This window comes from Rhineura floridana, chromosome 5, assembly GCF_030035675.1.
Source record: "Rhineura floridana isolate rRhiFlo1 chromosome 5, rRhiFlo1.hap2, whole genome shotgun sequence".
NCBI lineage: Eukaryota > Metazoa > Chordata > Lepidosauria > Squamata > Rhineuridae > Rhineura > Rhineura floridana.
Window position 1 is genome coordinate 94507902 of NC_084484.1, and position 13470 is coordinate 94521371.

The 13470-nt window shown below is 42.3% G+C and overlaps 2 protein-coding genes across 8 annotated transcripts in view; one reads left to right on the forward strand and one right to left on the reverse strand.

The window, feature by feature from the left end:
- Positions 1 to 7344, reverse strand: part of RRP1B (ribosomal RNA processing 1B) — a 29069-nt gene extending 21725 nt beyond the window's left edge. The window contains exons 1-4 of one of the 3 annotated variants that reach the window (XR_009762782.1): positions 7053 to 7342; positions 6473 to 6555; positions 3594 to 3651; positions 2238 to 2323 (exon numbers count right to left, since the gene is read on the reverse strand). Coding sequence is in view for 2 of the 3 variants with exons in the window: in XM_061627535.1 (XP_061483519.1) it covers positions 2238 to 2323; positions 3594 to 3651; positions 6473 to 6555; positions 7053 to 7197 (372 nt within the window). In the remaining variant the exon portion in view is untranslated. Of the gene's footprint in view, positions 1 to 2237; positions 2324 to 3593; positions 3652 to 6472; positions 6556 to 7052 lie in introns of all 3 variants that reach the window. The other 2 variants (XM_061627535.1, XM_061627536.1) reach the window with 2 other exon arrangements.
- A 1114-nt stretch (positions 7345 to 8458) lies between these two features.
- The window catches only part of HSF2BP (heat shock transcription factor 2 binding protein), a 50835-nt gene continuing 45823 nt past the window's right edge, over positions 8459 to 13470 (forward strand). Inside the window, exons 1-2 of one of the 5 annotated variants that reach the window (XM_061627538.1) lie at positions 11913 to 11981; positions 13309 to 13410. In XM_061627538.1, coding sequence (XP_061483522.1) covers positions 13369 to 13410 — 42 coding nt within the window. In that variant the 5' untranslated portion in view covers positions 11913 to 11981; positions 13309 to 13368. Of the gene's footprint in view, positions 8540 to 10987; positions 11066 to 11864; positions 11982 to 12904; positions 12979 to 13308; positions 13411 to 13470 lie in introns of those variants that run through there. The other 4 variants (XM_061627540.1, XM_061627539.1, XM_061627537.1 and 1 more) reach the window with 4 other exon arrangements.

Here is a 13470-nt window from a genome sequence, read left to right on the forward strand (position 1 = left end):
TGCAATCCTATACCTGTGTACTCAAAAGTAAGGCCCATTGTTTTAATTTGGCTTATTTCTCAAGTAAGCACATATAGGACAGCAGCCTATTTTACAGCTTTTTATAGGAAGATAACTTCTTACATACAGAGATGAAAAGCCTTCTCTTGTTGCCCAAATAGATTAAGGAAGTTAAGCAAGGAAATCTGGTGGGATTATAAAATGCACGAATTACCTTGCGTTTTCTATGCAACAAAACAGACAAAAATACCAGGGATTTCCCATAATGCCTAAATCCCTCAGCATCACTTACGCAACAGTAACAAGACGAAATATTTATGCTCCTCCACAAATTAAAAAAATATTATGTAGAAAGAAGTTCCATTGAAGTTGATGGGATGTGCTTGTGCTTACAGCAGCTGTACACTTTCGTGGTCACATGATACAACCCTGATTTTCCCCACCAAAACTTCAACATCTCAGCATATCTGAATGGTCCCCCACATAAGAAACTCTACCTGTGGAAACCTCACTGATCAACACATTCGGAAGCATTAAGTGTCACTTCAGAATGTAGGTGTAAGAATCACACCTACACAAACAAAACCAGAAAAATCCATAACCTCTGCACATAGAAAGCTAGCATGTCAGGGATATGGCCAAACTAGAACTCACCCTATGACAGTATAGTTTCTTATGTGCACCATTTTTGGCATGGGAAAAATATTTAAATGAATGATTCTTACAGCTGCATCCTAAAAGTACAATCTCAGGAGAGTTATACCATGGACATTTCCTGAATATGTTTTGTTTAGTATTTATGATCAGGGCACAAAAGCTTCAGTATATATATTTAGCATGGAAATTAATTATAGCTCTGGAAGCTTGTCAACAAGAAAATATTACATGAAGACTCTTACTCAGTACTAACATTGTTGTTAGCTCAATTGAGACATCACATTAAGGAAGCTTAACTATGGATCAATGTGAATTAGCAAACTATGATTTGACACTGTCTGGCAAAAGAGTCAGATGCCATGGTTTGAAATGGATTTGCAAACTATGATTTGATGATATTTCTGAACTGTCAAACCATAGTTATGGCCATTGCTTAGCCTGTAGAGAATGCTGCATCATGGAGATGGGAGTGAATGTACAGATCTCACTGCTGAATGAAGGGAAAAGCACAGCACATAAGCAGCTCTAAACCATTAAATTGCCTAATGGAAGTTCAAGCCATGTTTTGGGTTCTTAACTACAGTAGGGCCCTTTTTCAGCGCCCTGCTTTTCGGTGTTCCACTAATACGGCACAAGCCCTGTCCTCCGCCCCCTTCTCCTCCTCCTCCGGGAGCTGTAGGGCAGGTGCAATCAGCTGTAGCACGGGGAGCTTCAGGGGCCAAGCACTGTCAGCTGTAGCACGGCGGCTGAAGCTCCCCTCGCTCCAGCTGATCGAAGCCTGCTGCTGCATGGGCGCAATCAGCTGTAGCTCACTCCAGCTGTAGCCAAGGGTGCTGCAGCTGACAGCACTTGGCCCCTGAAGCTCCTCACGCTCCAGCTGATCGATCAGCTATAGTGCGGGGAGCTCCAGCCGCCTCGCTCCAGCTGACAGCGCTTGGTCCCTGAAGCTCCCCGTGCTCCATCTGATTGCGCGCTCCAGATGATCGATCAGCTATAGTGCAGGGAGCTCCAGCTGTTGTGCTCTAGCTGACAGCACTTGGCCCCTGAAGCTCCCCACGCTACAGCTGCTTGCGCCGGCACAGCAGCAGGCTTCGCTCTCTCTCTTTCTGGATGGGCTATGTTCCACTTCTCGGCGCTTTTCGCTTTGCGGCAGCGGTCTGGAACCCAACCCACCGTATGAGTGGGGCCCTACTGTATAGTCAATGACCAAAAATTGTAATTCAAACAAATTCAAAGCACTACTTGGAAATTATTTTAATCGGAACACTAACAATCGACAACTCAACAGCATACAGTTTCCTTTCATTTAGATTTTAAGGTGGAAAAATTAAGGCACTGTTAACATATTATTTGACATGCCTGAGTAGCTGAATACATAAACAGTTACCTGAAAAATATTAATTGTAACTTTATATTTGAAGAGTTTTGAATCTATCCAAGTTTCCCAATTTGACTTGTGTTGTGTTCATTAATTATGTTAGTAATTAATGTTATGAAAGGCATTACAAAATGTGGGAGATTTTTCACCCCACACTGCTGGTTATGTCTTTTTAAACGACAGTAGAAGAAACAGCTTTTACCATGTAAAATTTATCTAAGCGCAATCTGTCTATTCCGTTCCACTCACGGCTCATGGTTTGCCAGAAAGTCTGAATGAACAAGTGTCCTGCAGTGGAATAAAGAAAGGAAATTTTAAAGTTCCGTGCAAGCTGTGTTAGTCCATCTCAAAACATTTTCACCACACCTTCCAAAAGTGAAGGGAAAAGAACATTAAGGTTCCCTGTACCTTAGCTTTTGGGCTTTTTAATTTAGAAAAAAGGTGATTAAGGGGGAGGGGGCATGACACAGACATAAAAACTATGCATGCTGTGAAGCAAGTAGATTGGGAGAACCATTCCCCCCTCTCTCGTAATAATAGAGCTTAGGCCCACTCAACAAAGCTGAATGTTGCCAAGATTCAGCACAGATCAAACTTCAGACATATTTATTCACACAGCGCATAGTTAAACTGTGGAATTCTCTCTGACAAGAGACAGTGAGGACCACCAACTCGGATGGCTCGAGAAGAGGATTAGGTGAATTCAGGAAGAATAAGGCTATTAATGGCTACTAGCCATGATGGCTGTGCTCGTTCCTATGACAGAGATAGTATGCTGCTGGATACCAGTTGCTGGGATTGACAAGTAGGGAGAGCGCTGTGGCACTCAGGCCTTGCTTGGTTGGCCACTGTGAGAACAAGATGCTGGATTAGATAAGCTTTGGGCCTGAGCCAGCAGAACTCTTGTTATATTCTCATACAAAGGACAACTAGGAACTTCAGTGTGAACAATGGGAGGAGTTACACTATCTCCCCGCTCTCAGTAACTAAAGGAAGCACAAAGCCATCAATGCAGTGCTGAATCAGAGGCCTTGAAGGGATGGCAGGGATCAGAAAGTAATCAAGTCCAATCTACTCCCTAAGGCCCAATCTTCCAAGTATATCTTCACTGATTTATTTATCTGGATGGATCTGATGTATTATTGGCCCAATAAGTAGGACCAATTCACAAGTTTCTCCAGTGGTATGGCTGCTGCTCAAAATTGTGTCTGTGCAGCTGGCAAGAACTGGCATTCCACATGTCTCAGCTGGATTCTGTGGTAAAGTAAAAATGCCAGTACAAATGGAGTCTCCGGGCAGTTTGATTATACAGAAGAATTTTACTCTGTAACTACTGGACCCCCTTATATGTTACACGGTATGCAAACAGTGGCTGCCCAAACTCTGCTTTTGAAGGACATGGACTACAAAAGTGGTCTTCCTGGAAATGAAGGCAGGTCTTCAAGTCTTCCTATTGTGCACAACACTCCTAATTCTTCTGTACAATATACCAATAAGCACAACAAACAAAATTGGCTAGAAACCCCTGAATGTATAGGAAAAAAACCAAAAAACTTACGAGCATCCATATTCTCAATTACGTGGATAAGTTGCGATATATTGTTTGATAACTCCTCCTAAAAATGGAAGGTTTTTTTTTAATAAACACTACTGCAAAAGTAGATCCCTTTTCCTTTTCAGAATATGTCTCCTCCAGAACCCTGAAACCACTCTTAGCTTCCCTAAATATGCATATTGTTTTTGAGAATTTGCAACAATTTAACTGTCATTAAGGCGCAAATTTATTGCCAGTCAGGTGTAAAAGCAGCCTGATATAGCACACAGACAAACACACAAGGAACCTCCTTACCCACACTTCATTGCTGAATTACACATAATTAGATCTACACCTGCATAGTATTAAACAAGTCCCCAAATTTCAGCCACTATCACTAACAGTTTTCCACCCTCTACAAATGTTTTTTTGGGAAAATATCCCCAAATTCCAACTGTTGTAGATGGAGTTTGTTTGTTTTTACCTCAGTCACTGTAGCATGCTGGGGTAAAAAACACACAAATAAAATCATCAGTGGTACATGCGAGGGGGGGGTAGAGTGGTTCCCCTCACCAGTTACACTGGGCTCACCAGGGTGGAGCAGAGTGAGGTTGAGAAAGCTCCAGTTTGATAGATGCAGCCCTGGAGGTACACACACAGTTGCCTTGCTCTATCCAATCCTGACGACAGTAATGCTGTGCTCTCTCTCTCCCCCAGACACTGCTGAATAAAACTGATCCAGGGAAGGAGATTTAAGTGCTTATACTGAATTTCCTTTCTTCTGCCACAACACACTTGGCTTTGTTGGGAACGTTCTACTACCCGAAGAGAGACTGGAATTTGGAAATGTTCCATAAAATTGCCTGTCAAATTTCTTAATTTCTGTTAAACAAGATTAAGTATTAGCTATATGGAAAGACAACCCTTGTAGCTCCAACAGAAGCATACATGTTCAAAAGCTGAAGTTACAAATAAGCATTTAAAGCACTGATCTACAGTATGCATGTACAGAAGCTTGCTCCTGAAACCTATCTAATAATATAGAAGCATAATATTAATGCATTACATTATTTTCAAGAATTTCAGCTTAGAAAATAATAAAATCAAATTTCCATTAAATATTCATCAAAAGTTACATGCCTATACTAGATTTTCAGTCTGCATGGCCCTTCCTATTAAACCAATGTATCTGTATCCACAAAATACTAAGGTTACTTGCTTTAATTAGTAAATCAGCCAGCTAAAGCTTTAACTTATTAATTGGTAGGGACCAATTTTAATTAGCAGGAGTCAAATGTCAAATGGCATGACTCAGGTTCGACCACATTTTTAAAGGCAATTTTGGTTGTGATACATTAGTCTCCTACTGTAACAGAGAACAAAAAAGAAAATATTAGAGTGCTTTTTTCTAACAGAGAGAGAGACAGCTTTCATCTTTTCAACTTTAAGTTCTTCAGAACCTCACTTGACACTTATGGTTTAGTAAAAGATGATTCATCAGCAGCGAATTCTTTAGTTCATGGGTTGCTAACCTGTGACTCTCCAGATGTTGGATTACAACTCCCATAATTCCTTACTTGTTGGCCAATGAGGCTGGGACTGTTGGGAACTGGTATCCTACAATACCTTGATGGACACAGGTTCCCTACCCCTGCTTTAGTTGGTAGACAGGCTAATGTTATTATGCAGCTGCAGGTTTTATTTGAAAATCATCAATTAAGCTGATGGCGAGAGCAGTTCAACTGTTGAACTCGGAGTCCATTTGGGGCAAATTCTGCTTCATCTATGAATTCACTGTATGGACATGAGAAAGTTTACATACCTCATCCCAATCAGTCAAAAGATGATTCTGACTAGTTTGTTGCAAGAATGGACAAGATTATTTTAAAGCATTTTTACCTCACCCAATAGCTAAACGGGAAAAAAAGGCTCCCAAAGTGGTTTACATATGAATATCAGTAATAAGCCATCTCTTAAGCTTACAATCATCAACCACTCTGCAGGCTAAGAAGTACTGTATAATAAATACCATCACTAACATTATTCTGATACCCTGTGAAGTGAGGGGTTTGAAATATGTGCATCGCCTATGACTTTAGAAGCTGGAGCACATATTTCTCATACCAATTCTTGATTTAATATTGCGGATTGCTGGCTATAAACTGTTAAAACAGTTTTTTTCTTAGCAAGCTTAGATTTTAAAAACTCACCTTAATATTTTCATTGTTATTTTACTTGCACAGAGATTTACAGTGTGATTCTATACATGTCTACTCATATGCAAGTCCATCTGAGTTCAACAGGATTCATTCCCTGGTAAATGACTAAAGGATTGCAGGCAAATTCTTATTTTTTTCCGTTTTTCCTGTTATATTATAAATAAGTTAATGCCATACAGTCCAGCTTTGACAGCCAAATATATGGACATAAGGCTGCAATTCAGTGTCCACTTCCTTAAAACAGTCAAAATTCTGGCTGAAGTTCTATGTACACCTTTTTATAAATAGATTTCATTGAAAATGGATTTAATTTTAAGTAGGCACACACAGGATTATGTTACAAATGTGATTTACTGCCAGGAGCCAGTGTGATGTAATGCTTAAGGCGTTGAACTACGACCTGGGAGACCAGGGTTCAAATCCCCACACAGCCATGAAGCTCACTGGGTGACTTCGGGCCAGTCACTGCCTCTCAGCCTCAGAGAAAGGCAGTGGTAAACCCCCTCTGAATACTGCTTACCATGAACACCCTATTTATAGGGTCGCCATAAGTCGGAATTTGCTTGAAGGCAGTCCATTTCCATTTTCAAATATACATTAATAGGACTGGGCAGCACATGTACATACAGAGAATTCCATCCATAGAAATTGCATTTATAACATTCTAACACAGACTGTACATACCTGCAGCAGGGGCTTATCCTGCATCCACATACAGTAAAATAATCCTTTCCATATTTTTAGTAGTTCTTCTTGACTAAAGCTACCTGAAACACCAAAAATAAATTGTGCATTAGAGAAAGAAGAAACTTTTTTTAAGTTTGCCCTACAACAATACCTATCCCCACAGATAATCCATATCTATTTTGGTCTGAAAGAGTGCTGCCCTGGGCTCCTGCTGGGAGGAAGGGCGGGATATAAATTAAATAATAAATAAATAAAGAGTGGAGCCTTCCCTTTAACTACAACCACACCATTACTTCATTCACTTATCACATTTCTCTAAAGAAAACTTTAACCTTGTTAACTTTAAAGGGTTTACGAAGAACAAACCCTTATTCTAAGCACCCTACGCCTTTATGATTATGTGCCCCTCAAGCCAGCCTTGCCGTCCCCATTCCTGCCATTACTTCAGGAGAGCGGTCTTCTGTTCACGGGTGTTTCTATAACATGCACACACATTGTCCTTTTCGCCACGCAACCTGAACGCTTAGCATGGCATGCTGCTTTGCCCCACAAACACCACGTGCTCCCCCCATCTTACTCGCCACACTTTGAGTCCTGAGAGTGATGTAGCCGCGCAGCTTTTTCAGTGCCCGATCTCGAATCCGTTTCTCGTTCGCAGCCAGTCTCTGAGCGAACTGAATCTCTGGAGGCTGCACAGCGGAGGCAGCAGTGGCGGGAGCCATGATCTACCACAGAACATCGCCTGCTTGCCGAAAAGAACGCGCTGCCCTCAGTGGGCTGAACCAAGCCGGTCTAGCGAACGCTTCCGGATGACGTCACAGCCACAACGCCGTCGCAAACCATAGAGATAAGAACGTTCCCAACGGACTGGAATAACCAATTCGGTTGTAAAGAAAAAAGAGGGAGGAGGTTAGAGAGGGAGTTGGTGGCGCGTTGCGTTCAGAACTATCAATGCTGCTTTTTCCGGAAGAGCCGAGACACGATTAATCATTCTTGCAACAGCAGATTTCGCGCGCTGGCCGTGATTCATAAAGTGGGTATACTGATACCCACCCAGTCAGATATTATTTACTGATATCTGGGACATATACATGCTGTCCTCTCAGTATAGCTGAGTCCTCAGGGTGGCTTACAAACCAGAATAAAAGCAAATTAGAAACGCATGCGGTAAAACAGATCAACAATAATATCTGTCACATCAGTATGTTAGGCTTGTTTATGCAGATATAAAAGTTTAGTGGGACTTATTCCCAAGTAACTGCATTCCTATACATGCATACACAGAAGTAAGCTCCATCGAATTCAAAGGGGCTTACTCAGGTAAGTGTATAGAACTGTAACCTCAATGTGCATAGGATTGCAGTCTTAAGGCCATTGAGGTCAGTTATAAATTTGAGGAAAGGTTACATCACTGGGGGCTTTTTAGTTGGAAAAAAGGCGAGGAAGGGGGACGTGACAAAGCTGCATGAAATTATGCCTACAGCGGAACAAATGAATAGTTTTTCTACCTGTAGAACCCAGGGTCATCCAATGAAACCGAACATTGGGAGATGCAGGACAGACAAAAAGAAGTACTTCGCACAGCATATTTATTATTATTGTTATTATTTCCATTTATAGACCGCTTACTATCTAAAAGATCTCAAGGTCGTTTACAATAGAATACACAAGGTACAATAAAATACCTACGAGATTAATTTACAAAGCAAAATACATAATATCCATATACATAAACATATACATAAACACAATATAAAAGTCAGAATTCACCAAAGGAAGTCGCCCTCCCCACTCTATGAAAGTGTCAGAAAACTGAAATTATCTTGACCATAGAGGAGGGTGACAAGCAGGTAAAAGGTTATCACTCCCCTGGTGCGGCGTCCTGACATTTCTCTTGCCTCTCCTTCATGGGGGGGGGGGGGGGAGGGGCGAGGGCGGTGAGAGTGCCCGCTGGCTGCAAGGCTCCAGGACTCAAGCCTTGATGGGCCTGTGTGTCCATTGTTTTGAAGCCGGAGCATCTCTCCGGGAGGCAAGTTGTGATCAGAGCAGGATGGGCGCAGAGTGGTAAGTGGCTGTAACGCAGCCGAAGCTCTGCTCATGGCCGGAGTTTGATTCCAACGAAAGGAGGAAGTCGAATCTCTGGTAAAAGGGGTCGAGGTCCACTCAGCCTTCCATCCATCCATGGTCGGTAAAATGAGTACCCGGCATATGCTGGGGAGTAAAGAAAGGCCGGGGACGGAACTGGCAATCCCACCCCATATATATGGTCTACCTAGTAAACGTCGCAAGACGTCACCCTAAGAGTCGGAAACGACTCGCACTACAAGTGCGGGGACACCTTTACCTTTTAAAGAGGGTGGCCGTTGTGTTGATGTTGATAGGGGACTGCATGTGACCCCCACAATAGGGAAAATCAGAGGCCCACTTTGCATTGTCTGCATAGCTCCAGTGACTGGTCCCGTGGCCAGGAGGACCTGCCTCCAAGGGGGGGCACTCCAAATCTTCCTCACCGGTGTCTCCATCCGCACGAGGTAGTTGGATGGCCAGCAGCAGCAAGAGGAGGAGGCCCAACCTCAGCCCCTCCCAAGCATGGATGCTCATTGTGGCTCCATGTGGGGTCTCTCCAAGCCCATCGGAGCAGATGATTGTGAACATCAAGCACTTAGTTCACAATTTAGCAATCGTTATAAATCCATCCTAGGCACATTTATTTGTTTATTGTATTTATATACCGCCCCATAGCCAAAGCTCTCTGGGCGGTTTACAATAACAAAAAACATTAAAAACAAATAACAAATTTAAAAACACATCTTTTAAAAACAATTTAGAACAATTTAAAACACATGCTAATGCCTGGGAGAAGAGGAAAGTCTTGACCTGGTGCCGAAAAGATAACAGTGTGGGCGCCAGGCGCACCTCATCAACAAGATCATTCCGTAATTTGGGGGCCACCACTGAGAAGGCCCTCTCCCTTGTTGCCATTCTCTGAGCTTCCTTCCGAGTAGGCATCTGGAGAAGGGCCTTTGATGTTGAGCATAGTTAAACAGTAGTTTAACTATGAAATTCACTCCCGTAAAATGTAGTGATGACTGTCAACTTGAGTGACCCTAAAGGTGAAAACGCAAATTCATGGAGGATAATGCTTAGTTACCAGGCACATTGGCTTTATATTAACCCCAGTATCAGACCTCTGTATAATAGCTGCCGCAGATCATGTGTGGGATGTTGCTCTTGCACTCAGGTCCTGCTTCTCAGTAGTGGCCCCTGAACTATGGGACACCCTTCCTGACGAGGTATGCCTGGCACCTACTTTACTATCTTTTCGGCGCCAGGTGAAAACCTTCCTCTTTGCCCAGGCATTTTAATATTTTTAGTATTTTAGTATTTGTATTTAATGTTTGTAAAGATAGTTATATGTTCCATCTTTTTTCTCTCTCTAATTACTTCTGATTTGTATTTAATATGGGTTTATTAGATTAATCTTATTTTTGTTGTATGTTTAAACTGTTGATTTGATGATTAGGTGCTTTTAAATTGAATGTAAATATATATTTTTATTTGATGTACACCACCCAGAGAGCCTTGCTATGGGCGGTATAAAAATTGAATTAAATAAATAATAATAATAATAAATAATTCTGGGCTTCCTAGAGGCACCTGGTTGGCCACTGTATGAACAGGATGTTGGTTTAGATGGGCCTTTGGTCTGATCCAGCAGGGCTCTTCTTAGGTATGTATGTGGCTTCAACTGGTTTGGGAATCATGAAGTACCACTGGAGTAATCTATATATAAAGCTTCCCATCCTGATATCTTCCTCAATCAGTCTTTGAAACTTCCTTCAGAATTAATTTATTTCTCATGCTTCTCTTCATTCCAGTACACTATGGAATGTATGTGTGGATCTCTTCATTCCAATACATTCTGGAATGATTATGTAGCCCCCCATTTCTTAGCCCTTTTCTGAAACCATCACTGCTAAGATTTATAGCTGGTCCCCAGTCCTTAACAGAAAGACTGACATGGTAGGACCGCTGCTGCAGAAACAGGAAATTCCACCATCCTTTACCACTGGTTATGCTGGCTGGGGCTGGTGAGAGTTGTAGTCTAACAATGTTTTAGGGCCACAAGTTCTCCATCCCTGCCCAACTGGAACATTTTCCTATGTGGTGGCTCAGGATGTGTGTGTGAACGCTTTTGACCATTTTGCGACCCAGTGCATCATAGGGGCATACTTGTCCCTCATGCCTTGACTTTTGTTTTTACAACTTAAAAAAGACATAGGATGTGACAAATAAACTCTACACAGAGTTTCCTTGTTATTTTTGAAGACATAACTATTTCTCATTGGAACCATAAAAGGAACAGCTACTTACTGACCTGAGAGTAAGCTCAATCGAACTTGGTGCAATTTACTTCTGAGTAGGCACATACAGCGTGATAAGATGCTTACTGCTTTCAGAAACTGTTTAGTAATACAACTTTAAAGGCAGTGCTTCGATTTTTATTGGCAAAGGACAATGTCACAGATATGGCTCTTCACTCCAATACTGCAGAAACGTGTTGTTTTATTACATGGATAAGATATGCAGGTATTTCATGTGACTTCATTTTCGCTAATTGTCTGTGCATGCCTCACCAGATATTTATTTATTTATTTTTACGGCAGATCCCCCATGGCGCAGAATGGTAAGCAGCGGTAACGCAGCCGAAAGCTCTGCTCATGGCCGGAGTTCGATTCCAATGGAATGAGGAAGTCGAATCTCCGGTAAAAGGGGTCGAGGTCCACTCAGCCTTCCATCCATCCGTGGTCGGTAAAATGAGTAGCCGGCATATGCTGGGGGGTAAAGAAAGGCCGGGGAACTGGCAATCCCACCCCATATATACGGTCTGCCTAGTAAACGTCTCCGTCACCCTAAGAGTCGGAAACGATTCGCACTACGAGTGCGGGGACACCTTTACCTTTTTATTTATTTTTACATTTATATCTCACAGTTCCACTGAGCTCAAGATGGTTCTCCTTCCTCTCCATTTTATCCTCATAACATGTGAGCAGGGTAAGCTGAGAGTCTGAAATAAACAAAGGGTCCTCTATTGAAAATAAAGTCTCCGCAAATATAAATCTAATTGAACAATTGCCCATTTCCTTTGCTTTCTCTGATACCCAAAAACACCGTTCAATTAAACGCTGACATGCGGCGTGTGTGCTCCATTTACTTGCACACAGATACGTTGAGCTAGTTACTACACAGTGTAGAGTGGATCACCACAGAGATGCGAAGGGATGGAACGATGCCACACCAGTACTGTATAGAGAAGTTTGATTAATGGCGCCTTCGAAAGATAACGGAAGTTCAGAATATGTGTGACTCTGCTTTCTTTTCCTACCACGTGGTGGGGAGGTTATGGGGCGGGGTCGTAAGGATTTCTCACTGTCTGTCGCAGACTAGCGCTGCTATGAAGCGTGGGAGTTGTGGTGCTGCGTGCTACTCGGAGGAGCGACAGCAGGTAGCGCGAGAGTGTTCATGTGTTCGACATTAGAGCCAAACTCAGCCTGCGAGAAGGGAAGCGATTCAGACCGCCGTTCTTACATTAGGAGTCAGCACTATAGGCGGGGATGAGGAACGGGTCCCTATTCCCAACAGCAGTCTCTGAGGAGCGTTTCTCTCTCTTTGTTCTCGCCTCGGTTCCTCTACTCGTCTGTTTTCAAAGCCCATTGGGCGTATCACATTCTCAGCCGAATCTACCTCACGGGATTGTTGAGAGGATAAAAGGGGGGGGGAAGGGGAGCTGTGAATGCAGCCCTGAGCTCCTTGGCTACACTGAAATAGCAAGTTACTAAAATAAGGAGGGTGGTGACCTTCTTTCCCCAGTGATGTGGCTAATAGCCACCCTTCAGCTCTTCTCCCTCCCTTCCCATCCTTCTGCTTGCCAGAGGCAGCACAGAGCCCAGCTAAACTAGACGGGTTATAAAGCAAATGATCCCAGACAGAAGCTGTAGAAACATGGATTGAAATTTGAGGTTTCTGGGTTCCTTTGCCAGTGCTTACAATGGTGGCATCACTTAATCTGTTGTTCAGAACTGAGAAACAATGGCTTACAACACCCCTGTTACATAGGGTTATCCTGTAATATTCATCTTACTGGACAGGTTATAACGTGAGCAGTAGTGTAGTGGCAAATTCAGAAGTGCAGGGTCCCTTCATGATAGTCACAGTCATGCCCTCTCCTATTCTTTTTTTCCTCTTCTGGGTTAAGAATGAGATCCGTGTGAATGTAGAGTGTTAGCTGCTTAGAAGAGTCTTAGTGGCTAACTCACCTCTTTTCACTCTGGCTCCAAATCAACATGAAAGGACGAAGCATGTTAGAAGACTCTTCTCAGTGGCTTACACACTCTCCTTTCATGCTGATTGGCTCATAGGTTGTTGGAGACATAGGGAACCTGCTCCCAAAAAAGTAAGGGGTCTAACACCCCCTGAGTCCCTAGACAACTACACCCCTGAATGTGAGTAGGAAAGCAAGTCTTGAGATGCAACATTCAATCAGCTCATTGATTAGATGAAAACAATGCAATAATTGACCTCTGTTTTTACTGTATTTTAATATTTTTATTGTACTTTTTAAACTTGTAAACCTCATTGATGTTTTTAAATGAAATAGTGGTATGCAAATATATTTATAAATAAATAAAATTATTATTTTTTAAAAAAATTCATCAACTAAAGAAGGTGCCTCAACTAATGGAGCAACAGATACAGAAAAACAAAATTTCTTTTCAATTTAAGGACTTTAAACAGAGACTGGTGGATACAAATAACCCCTTTCTCTGTTGTAGAGCAGGGACTGCCTCATCTAAGGCTGCAGTGGAATACACACTTACCTGGGAGTAAGTCCCATGGAGAGCTTACTTCTGAGTAGACATGAATTGGATTGCACTGTAAGTCTGTGTCAATTAAATACATCTAAAAAGCAATACACTTCTCTTGAGAACTATTGT